This window comes from Aptenodytes forsteri, unplaced genomic scaffold, assembly GCF_000699145.1.
Source record: "Aptenodytes forsteri isolate BGI_AS27 unplaced genomic scaffold, ASM69914v1 Scaffold482, whole genome shotgun sequence".
NCBI classification, from domain to species: domain Eukaryota; kingdom Metazoa; phylum Chordata; class Aves; order Sphenisciformes; family Spheniscidae; genus Aptenodytes; species Aptenodytes forsteri.
The window spans coordinates 998,937-1,017,193 of NW_008795046.1; the positions used below are offsets into that span (position 1 = coordinate 998,937).

The window sequence follows — 18,257 nt, forward strand, 5'->3', positions numbered from 1 at the left end:
TGGCGGAGATGCGGGGTCAAGCCCCCACGGCCGGCCCCAGTCAAGCCCCATGCCAGGGCCATCTCCCACGGCACTGGAGCGGGTGGGGCAGCCCGGGCGAGGCACCCAGTGCCCGTGGGGCGAGGGCGTGAAAGGGAGTGCAGGCCTGGGCCATGCTGGCGTGAATGAGGTCGGGTTTGTACCCGGCCGCCTCCTCCCTCACGCCGCATATGACTTTTGGGCTGGCTTTGCGGAAGACACAAGTGTTTTTTCACGTGCCTGTGGCTAACGAAAGCTCTGTGTCTGTGCGTGCTGTCCCCCTAGGGCAGGGCAGGGCCGGGTCGGCCACCCAGTGCCCGTGGGGCGAGGGCGTGAAAGGGAGTGCAGGCCTGGGCCATGCTGGCGTGAATGAGGTCGGGTTTGTACCCGGCCGCCTCCTCCCTCACGCCGCATATGACTTTTGGGCTGGCTTTGCGGAAGACACAAGTGTTTTTTCACGTGCCTGTGGCTAACGAAAGCTCTGTGTCTGTGCGTGCTGTCCCCCTAGGGCAGGGCAGTGTCGGCCTGCGGGGTATTTAGCTACCGCCCTGCTGCAGGTGGATGGGTAGAGTTTGCTTAGCTACAGCCAGGCAAAAGCTGCCCGCACCCCATCATCATCAATTGCGTTTCTCAGCACGAGGGAAACAGCTTTTTGCCATTCAGTCTTGGCTTGAAAAGGGCTCCCGTTGAGCGAGAGGTGTGGGGATGGCTAGGGTCTGGGCACCACGCCAGGTGGATGGGCTGTGCGCAGGGGTGGTTTGGGGCTCACAAAAGCAGCAGGACAGAGCGGGCCGTGGTGTCCCAGCCTTTGTTTCTCCTCTGTTGGTACTAGTTTGGGAGGCCTGAGCCGGCTTCCCGTCCAGGTTTGGCCAAAGCACAAACATCTAAGCGTTGCAGGGCAGGCATATCCCTCTGCAGAACCGTGTTCGGATTTGCACACTAATGAAGTATTGAAAAAGGAGGAGAAAGAAAGAGGGTAAGACAACATACCAAAATGAAGTAAGAAGTAAAGTATCCGTAACTATTTCAATCTAGAGAAACATTGACAAAGATGTTGGAGGATTAGACTTAAAAGACTTACACAGAAACATTCAAGGAGTTAAATGTATCTAACCTGGCTAAGCAATGCTAAACAGGGGACGTGACAGACACAAGGATTTGAAGAGTCACAGGGGGAGAGGGACTATCAAAGGCAGTAGTAGTGCTACTTTTGTCTCTCTTCCTGAACTGCTTCTGCATCTTTGTTTAGATTTATGTTAAGAGTTTAGTTAAGGCACTGCAAAGATTTTAGTTCCCATTGTAATTGGGACAGTTCCCAGTCTGACGTGGTTCTGGAGAAGGCTCACTTAATGCATCATGTTCAGAAGGAAGGTATTTAAGATCGTTACAGTAGAAACAGATTAGCAGGCACATCTGCCCTAGCAGCATTCTGACAATGTACTTTTCCTTCTCTTGAGAGACAGCAGCACCTTTCTGGAAGTGTATAGACAAGACTGTATTTCAAGAGAGGCATTAATCTTAAAAACATTTTTGCATCAGTTAAACTCCAAAATAAATAATGTCAAGCATGTGTCACATGTTCTCCTCTGGGTCTGCTCGTTACCACCGTTGTACAGCCTAACCATTCCATCAGCTTTCTTTGCCTCCCTGCATCCCCCCTTCGCCCTCAGCCAGGACGACAGTGCCCTCGTCAGAGCTCAAGTTACACATTTCAGCAGAACTGGACAGTGTTTAGCCTTCAGAGTCACATTATTGATTTGAAGTTCATGCTTAACAAATGGTCTCTCTTCTCCTTTAGTGTTTGTAGTGGACATCAGTAGAAATCAACATGTATCCCTGTGGGGAGAAGAACAGTCACTGAAGTGCTATGAATTACAAAATGAAGGTGTTATTTTGTTTGGTTTTGTTGTTTGGTTTTTGGGTTTTTTTAAATTTCAACTCGATCCTGGTGTTTAAGGTCAGAAAATCTACTGAGAACAGCTGAGCCTGGGAAGTAACAAGTTTTATTAAACCCTGTCCTTTGAACTTTGCAAAAGAGCCTCATCCTTCACTGGTGCTATCCCTTTGCACCATGCTAGCAACAGAAGGGACGTCTGAAGATCATACAGCCTACCCAGGAAAGTTCATCTAAGCCTTGAGGCAACTAGGCAATCATCACAAGGTGGGATTATTTTTTACCTAGTTTGAGCCACTTAAGAATTAGCTGTCTAATCTAAACTTGTCCTTAAAGCTTCCCCCATTGTCAGTCCATACAGAGCAATGAACCTGCAGAGAGCAGCCCATCACAGTCTTAATATGGTTATCTATGAAAAGTGGGAAGAATTGTCTTTCTTCCTATTGACCACAGCCAATAGACTGGGACTGGAAGTGGAGACTATAGAACTAGCTTTTAAATAGGAATCCCATTCACGTTGATAGGGCATAGCAATTCTCCTGTGTCCTCTCTCATTCCTAGTTCCTGATGAGGAGACTGGTTAGACAAAGTGAGGTGGGGAACGGGCCCCACAGAACCACTAAAATCCTTCGTTCATATTAGCCTATAAGACTGTTGGCAACTAGTGCCACTGAAAAGCAGTCTCCAAGCAATTATATTTTGTAGGGACTGCATAGCTGCCTGCTGCCAGGTATGTGGGATGCAAAGAAAAATTAAAAACAACCTTTGCATTTCCTTTCCTTTCCTTTCCTTTCCTTTCCTTTCCTTTCCTTTCCTTTCCTTTCCTTTCCTTTCCTTTCCTTTCCTTTCCTTTCCTTTCCTTTCCTTTCCTTTTTCCTTTTTTCCTTTCCTTTCCTTTCCTTTCCTTTCCTTTCCTTTCCTTTCCTTAGTTGTGCTTTGTGCTTAACCACAAACAAGGATTTGAGACTGTCTCTGCAAAGCTGAAAATAACTGAGAAGTTGGTAAACAAGTGGAGAAATGTAACAGGCTTACCCATTTTCTGGGAGTTCGTTTGTCAGCAATGCCCTTGTGCTGATTGATTGTCTAGCAACATTCTGTATGTTCAAACTAAGGGCTAGATTTGCAGAAGAATAACCAGAGGGCAAAGAATATTTTCTGGGAGCTCACTAACTACTTTTGACTACTAGTCTCAGTCATTATCACCAATTATTAACAAAATCCAGTCATCCTAGGTGCACAAAATCGAATTCACTTCCCTCTCGTATTTCAACTATTCCTGTTAAATTCATCAGGACTGTGTGGATAGCGGTAACTCTAATTTGATTTGATTGGCCAAACTTGAACAAAATGTTAAAGGTAAACCTGTTTTCACACTGAATTGCAACTTGCAAGGCTGAGCAAGCTGTGCATTTGATCACTCCGTGGTTATGTGTTCAGTTCTAACTTCTCCTCTCAAAGAGAGAGAAATTTGTTTCTAATAGGATTTTACCATTATTGCAGATCTCATTTTAAACCCAGGGCTTTTTACTGCCTAACTAGCTCAAATCCAGCAAGTTGCTTGTACAAACAGAAGGTGAATAAATGCCTAGCCAAAAAAAAAAAAAAAAGGAAAACAAAAGAAAAAAAGAGGGATAACCTTTCATAAGGGATAACCTTTCATAAGGGATAACCTTTCATAGGAGTGTCAAAATCTCACCTGTACAATTGTAATGTGAGGTCTCGTCAAGGTGACATTGGCCAGATTGGGAAGAGGGAATCCTTTTGACAGTTTAGCTTAAAAAAAGAGAAAAACACAATTATTTAGGCATGCATTGGAAAGACAATAAATACCTGCCCTTCAACAACCCTGTTTATCCCGAGATTTCTAGGTTGTTTACAACAATTAACCTCTTAGTCTTCACAAGCAACCCTGGGAGGTAGATAGGATGCTCATTCACCAATGGGGAAAAAGAATTACAGATGCTTTTCTGTTGGCGGAGTGTTGCAGCCAAACCAAGGCATTTCATGTTCAACACATTACATAGTCAGTGATTTGTCCCTAGTGACCTGAGGGATTGTTAACACAGCTCTAGCATCATTAGAACCCCTTCCCATTTGTCTCCATTAATTAAGGAAAGTGAAGTTCATCCTGGTACAGAGGGCTGGCACAAAGCTATGTCTCCCTCCAGGGCCTTAAATAGGATTTATGAGAGGCAAAAGCCCTGTGCTGGTCTGATAAAGAGGAATACATTTCACACAGAGTGGCCTCAGGCAGGTATGCAGGCTAGAGAGACATGCTTCTCACTGATGCATCAGGGCCACCTTGAGCGAGGTGAAGGCAGATGAATTATGAGTTTCCAAGCCCTTTTTGCCCTCTTTGCAGAATGGTGCCAGTGAGAGGGCACACTTACACCCCTACAGATCAATCTCCCCCTTCCACTGCTTACTGGCTGCTGGTCATTTTCCACTCAAGTTGGTGGGAACTGGAAACTTAAGCAGAAAGTCAGTAGAAGTTCCTAGAATCACTCACTCTGCTGGAAGCTTTTAGCTGATGCTGTGAAATACAGCCTTACCGTTAGCTGATGGAATTACTTCAGTCTGTAAAATGTAAGACAGGATGTTCTCGAGAAGCGAGATCTGCCACAGACAAGAAAATTGAGTTAGACATCTCTTCCTGATAGCGGTAGAACTGTCATGCCCTAATCCTGGATGGAGTCAGTAGGCTCATGTTCAACTTTCAGCTCTCATTTGGCCCAAAAGAGTCATAAGCTCAGGTGAACTTTGGATCTTAAGTCTTTGGAATGATGCAAAGGAAGTGAGATGCAAAATGCAAATGGCTTTCATCATGCTTGGACAACGTTTTCATTTAAAACAGTCTATTTCCTTTATTTGTGAGGTAATTTATCACCAATAGGAAAGCAGGACCAGAGCAGTTTTCATCCTTTCTCCTCAGCTACTTGGAACTGATTGATTGCACTCAGAATTAAACGACTCTCTGCGGAGGCAGGGTTTTCCCCTGTAAGCCCACAACTGCACTATTTCAGGCATCTGAGACTAGTATTTTGGCTCCCATTCCTTGCTGTAATTCTGAGCATCTGTGATGAGCGCCAGTGCACCACATGGAGTGCCTCTGCCTCAGTCGTGCGTGTGATCGCTTAGACAGCACACTGCTCCATCTGCTGCTACAGTTCAGATTACCACTGTGCATTTCACCGTTATGATTCGAGAGATCTCTCCTGCTTACTGATGAAATATGATACACCGGTCAGGGGAACTACAGAATATCTCATTTTCAGAACATTAACTTGCCCCAAAGAATACACTTTTAAGTCCACAGCAGATAGGTGGCTGCCAGAAGACAGGAAAAGAGCCACCCAGGACTGAAGCCAAATGATTTAGAAATACAAATAAAATTTAGCTGCTTACTCTTTAGCCGTGATATCACTGATATTCCTGGTTTGCATTTCCTATGTGCTTAAACTATTTGCTTACCTCGAAAAAGCCAACATTGGAGTGGGCTAGGGAGAACTGGAGCCTGAGGGAAAGAAGTGAAACAAGCTGAGTCACTAGAAAGGATAAACACACATTATTCTAGTCATGTGCAGTCACTGCTGTAGAGCTCCAGGCCTTAAGAAACATCTGTAAAGTGATTTTGGAAGCAATATATTTTACACAATGCATACTGCCTCATAGAGAAAGAGGTGGTTTTCTTAGGGCATTGCTGAACACGCATGAAAAAGAGTATGCTAGAAGGGTTGTAGCCAGCAATGTGAGTGCGCTTCTCCCTCTGTGCTGTATTTTGAAAATCCTACTGACAATTGACTTTACCAGGGCTAGCATCAAGGACTTGCAGGCTCTCAGATATTTTGCAAGGATTTTGGTACATCTACATAATGCTTTGATGTGAGCCTTACTGGAGTAGGAAGAAAAATTCTGTTCATTGTATGGTACTGCTGCTGAGGGCTGTGTTGCTAAGGTCTCTGTTTCCAAATTCAAACACTTATTCAGTACATATTCAAGTACCCAAACATGTATTCAAAACATGATTTCTGAGTTTCCACAGAACCAGCATCCCAGCTCTCAGCACACTCTAGATTTTTTTCTCTGAATGTTGCTGCAAAAATTGCTATCAGCACTCTCCTCCTTAAATTCCTAACGTCTCTGTGCCCTGACAAACTCTGCATATTCCCAACCCTATAACTGTCTTCCCAAGGGATTTTTGTGAAATCAGGGTCCCAATTGCCAGCTGTGAGGTCCTGGTATACAGAGCTTCTCTCTATAAAATGTGACATGTTAGATGTCTAAATGCCCAAGCCTCTGGTCTCCAGCTTTCTGACCCTTGGGAGTTGCAGTGCCTCAGCTGGACAATCTCTGCTATAAGAATATCAGCGTAGGAGAACTGCAGTGGTCCAGATTCTTTACCGTGTCCTGGACCCCTCTGCACTTTTCTAGTGGCACAGGTGGGCTAGAAAGCAGTTGCATCTTGCCAGCTGGAAAGGGATGAGGGAAGCCCTCCAAGTGATTCATGGTCATCATAACTGCCCTGCACGCTTCATTTATCTAGCTCAGAGGGGAGAGTAGATGTCAGGAACAGAGAATTCCAATGAGACCACCGCCCTGCAGCAATCCACAGCTGGTGGGCAGTCCCTTGGGGACCGTGGCACTTGTCACAGAGAAGCTTCCTGACTCCTCTAGACTGTACAAGTACAGCCACACAGAGAATCAGAGAATCTAATGCAGCTGAACTCACCAGGGAAACACATTCATTACATTATGATTATCTGATCATGTGCCTAAACTGCTAATGTTGGGATTGCTAACACTTCCAAATGGCTGGAAATCCTTTCCATCCCAGGTCAAATTACCTGTTCAAACATAGTGAGCCCATCAGTTTCTGGTCAAATATATTCAGGGCAATGCTGGTGTTGGCTGCCTGCAGAAGAAAGAAACCATGGGTTATCAGACAAAAAAACCCAGGACCCTTGCTGTGAATTAGTCACAAATACAGAAATACCATCTTCCTAGTTATGTACGGAAGCTGTTTCATGTAGATGCAACTTTCTCCCTAGCCTATGGCCCATGCAAGGCTGCACACAATAAATGTCTGCTTATCTGAATGGCACTGACAAGAGCTGAAATGTGGGTAATGAGATTCCACTAATTAAAGACATTTTCAGTTAAATGAACAAGTTGCCAAGAGGCATGACTCATGCCTGCAGAACTGTCATTCCAGAGAACAAAACTTTGGTTAATCAGAGTTGCTATATGTTCGGATTTTTGTCCATCTATAGGAAAATGTTCTTCATCATAGACATGTCCTATAGTTTAAGTGAGGCCACATAGGCACCACCTGTGACTAAGGGGAGTTTGCATGTTTAAGTACTAGAAATCTGGCACTTTGTTTCTTGGACAGAGTTTTAACAGAAGGAATGAACAAACTTATTTAACCCTGAGTTAAATGTCACCTTGTTCGTTGTACTTACTATGTTCATTGTGAACAACGACTGGGGGGTTGAGTCTGGCAGAACAGCAAACACCTCCATGGAGCCCTGGATCTCTACCGTGAAGGAATCCTGCTCTAAGCTGATGATAGGTATTTCAGTAGCCGTTAGCTTCAACATCACTGGGTAGGGTGTAACTGAATATTTGGCTACCTGTAAAGTTCCAAGACAGAAAAAAGACAGAATAACGCTTTTCTTGTAGAACAGATCAGAATACTGCATTCTCTCATTCCTGAAGCAATCATTTTGAAGTAGTTCCTTAAGACGAGGTTAAGGACAGCTGCTAACATAAGATTCTTTCAAGCAAGCAGGAAGTAGTTTTCTGTGGTGATAAATTAACAGTATTGGCCGCATCAGGAATGCAGTGGAAAGTTCCTTCCACTCTAGGAATACCATTTCTTCTATATCACTCTGAGAGAAACTAAATACTTAAATACTTTTTTGTGAAAGGAATGGAACATGAACATGATGTTTAAGTCACACAATAAAAGAACTCAGGAGTCGTTCACTTTGAGATTCACCCTTCTCGTGAGACAGGTTTCTGCTCTGGACTGTCCTCGGAGGAGCCTCACTCTGTCCATCGCCTGAAGAGCGAGAAGGCTCACCAAGTTCATTACTTAGAACCGAGGGGGTGGAATATTAGCATCAATGCTTATGGCATTTTACAGAGAAGGCCATGATGACTGCCCTTGGAGCATTCTTAGATTTCTGAGGGAGGAACTTAATATCATCTGGGAAGCAAACAAGGTTCTTCGAACCACGAGTCCAATTTCACCCAACCTCAGCATTCATGGCCTAGGGTCTCTTAAGCTCATTTTTGGTTTCTCATTCTGTCTGAGAAGGCTGCTGGAAGCCATGCATGCTTATATTCTCTGTCCTGTTATATTCATCTCCTCCACCTAAAATAAATGGAAACCCTGTGCATCTGCCATGTCTGTTCCATAGATGTAATGTTTTCTGCCTATCTGTTAGCCTGGTTTCCCACACATGGCTGCTGTAGTACCTTCCCAGGTCTTTACTGGATTCCTTTCTGCTAGTCAGTCACAGGCTAGTAGTGAAGCAAAGACAATTATGCAGGTTTGGGCAGGAGAAAGGTGTTATTTCTGATCTGAGGCACTCCCAGAAGTCTCTCAAAGCAGGACTCATGACTGGAAACTTTTTCCTGCCTAGAGTTGGTTTTAGGTGGGAACAGCTGTGGCTTTGGCACAGTGCCTAGAGTAAAGACTGATGTGCAAGATTATGGGCCAAGTTTGGTAACAGCGCAAGTCATGCAACTCATTGTGGGGGTGGGAGGTGACAAGACCCATCTGCTCTGCTGTTACGAGGCATACATGTGCCTGCTTCTCTAGCGCAGGAGCCCTGCTGGCCCTACAAGCCTTTGGGATACACCAGTAGTGAGGTGCCCGACAGCCACACTGGCTGGTTTCCTAAGAGTCTGTGGAAGTAATGATACTCACCTCAGGGATGATACTGCCAAATATCTCCGTGCTTATGTTAAAATAGCTGCAAGTCTGGAGAAAAAAGAAAAAAAAAGATAAAAGAGTTTACCAGATTTGACTTTCATGGTCGGCTTTTGTTTAAATGCATTATTACTGCCATTTCAATGAATTTTTGATTCTGTACCTTTTGTTCTCAGAAATATTCTTAAGGGACTAAGTATACTTAAAGCTAATTCCCAATAATATATGCCAAAATGCTTCCTGGGAAAGCAAATGGTTAATATCATTATAGTTTGGGCTGCAGTCTGTAGGTTTTGGGACTTACTGAACCTCCTGGAGACAGGCTAGCCACGTCTGCTAGCCTCCAAGCCACAGCTACTGTACTTTGACATATGCTTTGCTTCCATGGCCCCTGTAGTACTTTCAGTCCGTGAAGACCCCTCAGAAAACAGCCACTGAGGCTGCTAAATTCCCCAGAGTAAATCCTTTGTCCATGTCAGAAAAGTCTATGCCTCAGGTCTACAAAAACCTTCTGTTTTGTAGCAAAGTTGCCAGTATTTGGTACCTTGCTCAGTGGAACTTGGCACCCCTGGCTGTGGCCTGAGGCATCTATATGGAACATAAATAAAAAAGCATAACAATACCCTAGTATTTATGATCTACTGTCTCAGGACTTTGCAGGCCAATTAGCAGCTTTATATGGCCACATACTGACAACTGACAGGTCAAAACCCCATCCTGGATGACCTGAGCCACTCTGATCCCATTCCTCTGTGTCCTACTCACCTCCTCCGCAATGGTGATGTTGAAGGCCCCTGCAGTGTAGTAAGCAAATGAGGAGGTCTGAAAGAAATACTCAGAGAAGGCAAGGTAGAGCATGGAGTCACTTTGGTCTGGGATAGTGAAGGGAGCTGCCACATAGGGAGGGTCAGAACAGTTTCCAGCTGGATAGACTATCCCCTGAAAGGTATTGGCAGAGGTAAAAAAAATCAGAGTCAAAGCATGACATTAACATGACTGCAGAGAATTAACGCTACTTTCCTTTCCCTTGCTCAGGCTATTCACAAATCAGTACATAGGCTTTGTTAAACACTCTGAGGCCTTGGTGCTTTCAAGCAGGTCGTGAAGACAAGTTCCAGAGATTGGACACCTTCACAGATGACACCTGAGATCTATCTTTTGAGATGCTGATCACCTACTGAAGACAGCCTACCACCTCAGAAAACAAAGCCTCTAAATTAAGGGTCTACATACTGCATGAAGAGTATGACTAAGGGTCCTTATTGAAAAGCCTTACTTTCTCCTTTCCCCATCTCCAGGAATTTAAATCTGAGAACTGCTGCCTAGAGCTATTCAATGGTCTCAATTACAAAATGGATTTCCAAAATCAGAGGTATTTCTAGGTCAAAATCAGCACCTTATTCTACCCAGAAGCAAGTTGGTAACTTGTTCAGACAAAAGAATGCCTATGAGAGAAAGGAAAGTTTTGTCAGACAATCCTAAAAACACTTATGTTGTCTTTTGCACTACCCGTGGTATTAGCCAAGGCTTGTAGATCTAATACTTCCAAATGCACCCAGATTAAACAAAAAGATAAAACTGATTTAAAGTGAGGAAGGTACTCAGAGGTTAAGATTTTTTTTATCCCTTTTATTAGTTTCCCCTTTATGTTTCATCTCAAATGTATTCTCTGTGTCTTTATTTTCTCGACTCCTCCCCGTCTATCTCTAAATTTTGTGTTGCCCTTTAAGGACTATCAAAACACTTACAAAGTGCTGAGTCACTTTGCTGATGACCTCCCCATTCAATCCTCACTTGCTGGATTTAACAGTCACTCGCTTTGTATTTTTCCCCCATGTTGCATCTTATGTGGGAGCGTAGCTCTTGTAAACAGCCATGACGTAAATTACCTCTTTAGTCTACCTCAAGTCCCTGCTTAAAATCTAGTTTCCACAATACCCAGAAGAGCTTGACAGCAGCTGTAGAGCTGGTGTGCCGAGACCAGTGTTTACCATACCGGCTGACACTAGCTTATTGTTCCTTTATGTTCCCGCCTCTCTTATTTCCTTGTTGTGTCTTGTTTTTACTTAGTTTATAAGATCTTTGTGACAAGACTGTCTTTGCAGTCTCCCTTTGAAGAGCACCTAGCGCAAGGCATCTTAAACTTAATGAAGGATCTTAGATACTATGATGATGATTACTACCTTCAACCAAATCACCTTACACAGAATGACAATCAAGTCATTTTAGAATTAGGAACTAGTCTGATTTTAGTTTCAATACATAAGGAGATTTTTTCCTTTATTTGAAAGAAACTTTCAGGCCTTCAAACTCAGCAGCGCTCCTTGGGCTCCCATGCTTTTTCAAGGCTCATCTGTCTTCCCATTCAAGGTGCCAGAGACTTAATTCTTGCTCCTATAGTCTTGCTCTTTCTTTTCCTCTCTCATCTGACAGCAGATGCATCTAGTTAGTGCAATGTGTAGAAATCTTCCCCTGACTGACTGAACAAAGAAGTCCCAGATATTAAATCAACCGTGAGAGAAGGATGAAGTTGAATACCTTTCCCTTTCTCTCCTTTCCCTTTCTCTTTTTTCTTCTAACTTGCTTAGTCAACTTTTACTGCTCTCTGTTTGCTATAACCAACTCAACAGTAATTAAAAAAAAGATGTGGCTTTTAAATAACTCATTTTACAAGAGGATTGTTAAAAAATTACAATAACAGATGCGATAGTGCTTTGAAATGTCTGTCTTCTCAGATACTGAGTCCTAATGTTCAGAACAGCAATCATGTTCACCTTAGAAAGTGGATCATACAATAATAAAACCCACAGCAATCTTGGCTAATAGCACTACAGGCAATTACCTTTAAGTCCAGGTCAATGAATGGTTGGAATACTGCTGGCAAGCTATTTAAGGAGTAGTCTACTTTGGCCAAATCATCAATCGGCATTAGGACTGTAAAGGTGGTAGATAAAGCAAAATACCCAATATTACAAAAAGCACAGAAAGAATTTTATGTACACTTAAAACTAAGTCAGTTCCTGAAGGAGAATGACATGCATTATTCCAAAGGGTAGGGAAAAACACAACCAGGGACCTCCTAACATGCTTTCTGACTTAAGGCTCGATGTTTCTACTGGCACCTTCTTTAAAGCACCTTCTTTAGTTTGTCTGATGTTTTCTCATTGTGGAAAAGTAAATTTGGTCTAATCAAAAAAAGGAAATGTCCATGCCAGTGCTTCAGGGCATAAGGAAGTGTTGGAATTTCTTGTCAAGCAGTTCTGAGAGCATCCAAAGTGCCTCTAACTTGCAAATACTTTCCCAGAAAAGGTGGGTGCCTGATCTGATTAGGTACTTGTGTTTTGCACATGGTATCTGCCCAACACTTTAGGTGCCTTAAACTCTTGCAAATCTCACTTTAACCCAAAATGGTTAAAGTGAGAAGGTTTTTTACAAAGGAGCTTTTTTATTTTGCCTTTGGCAAGTCTGAAAAATCGGCAAGTAAGACTTAAATTTCCAGGCAGGCTAGGGGAGCAGGCTTCAGCTTCTAAAGCGCTATGTGTGCAGGAGGACTCAGAGCACGGGATGGAAGGGAAAACTGCCTTTGCATCAGTGCCACGTGGCCTCTAAGTGGCATTTCTGACAGCAGGGGTACATGCTGCCACGTTCACAAGTTGAGAATCATGCCCAAGTCCTTGGCTTCTCAGAAATATCTTTTGCTTGTCCACGTACCACTCCCTTTATTTAACTGTGGTCCTGTAAGCAAGGGAGCAGACAGAATGTGGGGTCTGATACCTCTCCCGGAGGCTTTGCTGACTAACTGCTGTTAAGGAAACTCTAGAATTTCACTGAACAGGACAGAGAAAGCAAAAGGAAAAGATATCACTAGTGACTCACCATTCAGTGATCGGAGGTCTTCATCTATCAACTGGATCCCAGATCTGATGTTGGGACATGACTGTATAAAAGCACACTCAAGTTATGGCTTGATTAGCGTGGACCTGTAAGCACCTCTTACTTGTGTGCTAGCAAATCTGTCTGCTTATGTGACACACATTGCAGCATTTGTTTGTCAAAACACCTAAACTAGCTTTTTTCCAGCTAACTGGTTCCCCAAGGTTTCTACTTGGTGCAATGTAAGCATGTCCTATGTCAGAGTTGCCTTTAGGCAAGAAAGTGGGAAGTTGCCAAAGACAGCCTGATGGGGGTGACAAAACCACAGCCTTAAATAGCGCAAGAAGGAGGCAGAGATCTCGCATTGGTCTCACAGGAAAGATCCCTGTCCTGGGGCAGAATCACAGCCATCTCAAGCTCTGTCTCCTCTCAGAGGCCCTGGGCAGGTTGTCATCAGAACTACTCACCTCTTTGATATGATGAAGTTTAAATATGTCATACTATCAGGTGATGCACTACAACTTCTCTATGCATCACCCAATATATATTTTGTCTGCTGAGTATAAAAATCACCTCAAACCCCTGCAGGTACACAGACAGAGACTTATTCTGCATTGGAATGGGAAAATAACTACATTTTCCAGCCCTACTGCTGCCTTGTTTGAACCTAGCTGTGGACTGGCCAATATCTTGGCCATGAACTTGGCACTTTATCTGGAAGCATTTCTGTCTGGCAAAATGGTGACCGTGCTGATCAGACCAGAATAGGACTACATTATTTTTCTAGTTCTTCCTTTGCCAAGTTCACAGCACTGATCTGTGAAAGTCATACTCCTTAAAACCCTCCCCTACACAATTTGAAAGGCTTACGTTAGTGACCAAGCTCCTGTGAATGGGTTTCTTCAGATACTTGATAAAGAAGTTATGCAGGAAGCTAGAGGAAAGGAAGAAAGCCATTAATGGGTCAAGTACTAGGGTGATTAACAGGAAATCAGATATCTCTGCAGAACATGAATTTGATGGCCTCTGAGTGTGATGTTCTAGTACACAAGGGAGCTTTCTGAAATGTAACAACTATCAGAGAGCCACCATTTGAAAGGAGATAATTTCACCACTAGCCATCTCAGCAATTAGCCTGGTAGATTAATCCTTATGAATATGGAATTCTTCATATTACCACCATCATGTACGTACAAACACAGAATAAGTAGTCTCTGCACTAGGAACTTCCAATACAAGTAAAAACAGACAACCCCCCCCCCAAAAAAAAACAAACCCAAAACCAGGTGACAAGAGTGGTGTTCAGACAGTGACAGAAGTACAGGAAAACAATGAAATAATGTTGCATGGGGTTGTAACCAGAGGCACAACAGACAGCAGTCTGGTTCTTCAGTTTTGATAGCACTGTGACTAGGAGTATTTAAAGCATAGTACAAGCATGTAACTTCTACCTAGAGTTGAAGATTAGAGCAATATTTGGAAAGAAGTGGGTGCTGAAGAAGCACAAGGGATTGTTTGATGCTGTCTTTATCCTCTACTCAAGTGACATTGTGCACAAATACAAGGACAAATGTTAATTTTGGCCATTTTAACACTGGATTGGGGCCCTGATTCTCACCTGTGGTGCCTATAGATGCCTAAAAGCAATTCTGGGTGCCCTATTTTATGAAGTTGTCTCTGTGCCATTCATTGACAGTTATTTTCTCCCAGAGTATATACAGATCTCTTCCACTTACCCACTTTTTCCATTCAACTTGATGTCTATATCACCAGAAGTTGTCCGGCAGCTGGTAAGTGATATTGATGTATGACCTGTATTATCCAGGGGTGTTGAAAAGATTGCAGTAACAAACACCTTTGAAATGTACACTGTGCTTCTTCCACTGTCTTTGCTGCATAAAGTAAAAATAAATAAATAACTGAAAAAACCCTATTTTTCATGAATGTTCAAGACTCATTAACTCTTAAACAGACTCTTTTCTGTTCACTGAAGATGAAGTTGTTTATCTGAATACTTTTTATTGCATTGCTCATAATGAAAATAGATTCTAATATGTCTGCAAAGAATCGAGTATTCTACACAGATTTCCAGCTAGGAGTTTTGGAAAATGATGGATTTGGGAAAGTAGATAATTCACTACTGTAAGGTATTTTGTTCCACTTCCCAGACCTGCGCCCACAGCAGAGGGATCTGGGATATGCCTGATAGAAGATAGGGCAAGAGACCTGTACTGGAATCTAACCTATTGACATCTGAGGAGGGTCGATGCAAACCCATGGAGTGCCCCAATGGGCTCTGTGCCCTCTTCCCCACCCCTCCCAGGGGTTTGGCAGCCCATGCTCAAGACCAGCTCCAGTATGGTGAAGCTGTGTTATTTCGGATCAAGTTGTTCATAGCTTGGTTGTGAGAAAGAGCTGTGAAAAGCCTTCTTGGGCGTCTCTAACCTTGGTTTATGATCTGCATTGGAGCTCAGGTCTTTGCTCGAGCTGTGTTGTAGGTACACCTATGTGCGACCTTGTACTTAGTTAATCCTGATGGTGCTTTGCTGGCTTGACTTCCTGGCTTTGCCTCAGACCTGCCTCTTCACTATGGACTTGCCTGGCAATCTGGACTGGTGGCTGGTCCTTGGCCCCGTCACTACACTGCTCCTCTTCGCTTCTTCACTATGCTTGCCTGGCAATCTGGACTGGTGGCTGTTCCTGGTCACTGCCACTAACCTGCTCTGCTTGCCTGTCTTGGGTACTTGCCAGTGAGGGCACTGCCCCTCCTGCCATGCCATCACCCCCAGCTCCCGGGTCCCCTCCCCTTGCAAGCAGCCAGCTCTGCTGTCCCTGCCAGCAGAAGCCCAGAAGTGCAGATCAGAGACTGCTATAATTCAGTCAGTTTAGCAATATAGCTAATGTGAGTTGTGGGGAAGAGGAGGAGGGGTTTCCTTCCTCTGAAACAGCCTGGGACTAGGAAGATGTGGAGACTGCTCTAAGGATATTGCCATTTTTTTGTCCATTTTCCATCAGCTTTTGAACCGTATCTCTTGGAGGCATAGCACAGGGTTTCTAACAGTGTAGCTGCACTGGGAGGGTTTATTATACTGGACTGTGATCCACTGTACTACAATTTTTCTAAATGTGTCATTAGCTGGCAGGCTGGACAACGACAGCATTCAGCTAGAGCATCAATCCTTTACTATTCGCAGAGGTGCTTCTCAGCCATGGGCTGTTTATCAGTGCTCATGTCTGAGGGGGCAGGGGCTGTCTCCCACCAGCAGACCTGTTGAGAAGGACCACGCTGTACTCCTGGGTTACTGCTGCTAGCTGTTAAAGAGCACCTTTGCCATGAAGAGGTCACAAGAAAAACTAAACTTTGCATTTTTATCTTTATGTTCTCCATCAACAAAAATCCCAGGACGCATGAGGCTGTACGTACAACATCCAGGTCCTTATGTTCCAGTTCGTATCGATGGTTAAAGAAGCATTTCCAATCACCAGTTTTATCCCACTCCCAGGTATGAGGGAGATGGAAGCACTGGGGAATTCAACAGCAGTGACGCGTATTCTAGAGCATGAGGGAGATAAGGGAGAGAAAAGAAAAGGAAAAGTTTGTATTTCATGAGTCAGGGTGAACACAAAACAAGATGCAAATTTCAGTCAAACACAAATTGCCTCCGGAGAGAATACTTACCTTGAAATGTTGTATTTGACATTACCAAGCCCAAATTTCTCATAGCCACTCAAATCAGGGAAATGCTCCTTCGCCATATTCTGCTTCAGGATTTCCAGCCCAACCTCCTTGGCTACAGGAAAATAGTGATCAGTTCACTTGCCTTTGATACTGCCTGGGAGTTTATAGTTATGTGCTTCTGGCTTAGGAGATGGGATGGACACAGAGTCAGAAAGAAGAGGGTATCTCATTTGAGACCCAGCGGTGCTATTTCAGATCTCACTCCTAGTCATGGCAAGAGTTGAACTTACTGATTCAATATCTGAAATCAAATGAACGTCGATATGATGTACAATGCTGTCAAGCAGCTTACTGTATCTGCTATATGGTGCTCTTAAACCTTCCTTTTCTTTATAGCCTGTGATCAGGTCATTTCCTCCCACTGCCCTTGCTTCCCTATGTCTGTCATACCAGGATTCAATGCAATACCACCAGCAGCTCCTGAAAACATCACACATACCATACTCCAACCCCTTCTGGGTGATCCTCACTTTGAGTCCAGGGTTGGCGTTGAGTTGCCTACTGAGCAAACTTATGAGGAGGAGAGAACAGCAAATCTTCACCATCTTCCTCATTTTTTACAGGACCTGTTAATAAATATTTACAATGATAGTAGAAGTTCATGCTATGTCACGTGGTGGCTGTACTCCCTTTTCCCCCCCTGGAGTGAGCTGTTCTGACACCAGCTTTCCCTCCAGAATGGAGAAAGTGGAAAGCCCAGCAACCGTGGAAGAGAGGACCTGTTCTGCACTGACTGTTATAGAAATAGAGCTCCTTGGGGTAGAGGAGAAAAGTCAGCCTATTCACTGTCGTAGGGAGTGGAGAAAGCACTTGGGACACATCCACCTGCACAAACAGTTGAAAGGGAAGTGGCACTGAATTTTTAGGATGTATTTTTTTTTCCCCTCTAGCTAGTGAAATAAGTAGCTTATTTTTTCCCAAAATATGTGGAGCTCTCAGTGCCTCCTGGTCATTCAACAGATGTCACTGGGTCTTAGGGCTTTGGAAAACCTGATCAGCTCATTTAGTTAAAGACATAGATACCCCCACTTTAGGAACCACTTATTAAGATCTTAGACACAGCTTTGAGAAGCCCCTTATGTTCCCTCCTGACAGTCAACAAAAGAAAATAATTTTGTGCCAGCAGACAATGTTTTTGTATCCCCTAGTCTGCATATTAATAAATGCATTAGGTTTTATCCAGAAACTCTCCTTGCAAACTTCATGGTCCAATGGATGTTTATTTTTGCTTTTTTCATTCCCATTAAACAACTTTTTGCCTGTCGTGGTTTAACCTCAGTTGGCAACTGAGTACCACACAGCCGCTCGCTCACTCTCCGCTCCCCCCCACGGTGGGATGGAGGAGAGAATCGGAAGAGTGAAAGTGAGAAAACTCGTGGGTTGAGATAAAAGCAGTTTAATAATTGAAATAAAATAATGATAATAATAATAATAATAACAATAATAATAATATACAAAGCAAGTGGTGCACGATGCAATTGCTCAACACCCCCCGCCTGACCCCCAGCCAGTCCCTCAGCAGTGGCCCCCTGGCCGGCTTTCCCCCGGTTTATATGCTGAGTATGACGTCACATGGTATGGAATGTCCCTTTGGCCAGTTTGGGTCAGCTGTCCTGGCTGTGCCCCCTCCCAGCTTCTTGTGCACCTCCAGCCTTCTCAGTCGGTGGAGCACGGGGAGCTGAAAAGTCCTTGACTAGTGTAAGCACTGCTTAGCAACAACTAAAACATCGGTGTGTTATCAACATTATTCTCATCCTAAATCCAAAACACAGCACTGTACCAGCTACCAGGAA

The 18,257-nt window shown here is 43.8% G+C and overlaps 1 protein-coding gene across 1 annotated transcript; it reads right to left on the minus strand.

Annotated features, from left to right (window-relative positions):
• Positions 1-1,812: 1,812 nt before the first annotated feature.
• BPIFC (BPI fold containing family C) lies at positions 1,813-17,009 on the minus strand. Its single transcript, XM_009277008.1, has 15 exons — positions 16,904-17,009; positions 16,405-16,516; positions 16,150-16,278; positions 14,462-14,617; positions 13,596-13,659; positions 12,729-12,789; positions 11,695-11,786; positions 9,618-9,791; positions 8,850-8,903; positions 7,375-7,545; positions 6,757-6,824; positions 5,384-5,426; positions 4,465-4,528; positions 3,609-3,685; positions 1,813-1,854 (listed from the first exon to the last, which is right to left on the minus strand). The coding sequence occupies exons 1-15, from the start codon at positions 17,007-17,009 to the stop codon at positions 1,813-1,815; spliced, it is 1,413 nt and encodes a 470-aa protein (XP_009275283.1).
• Between the last annotated feature and the right edge of the window lie 1,248 nt (positions 17,010-18,257).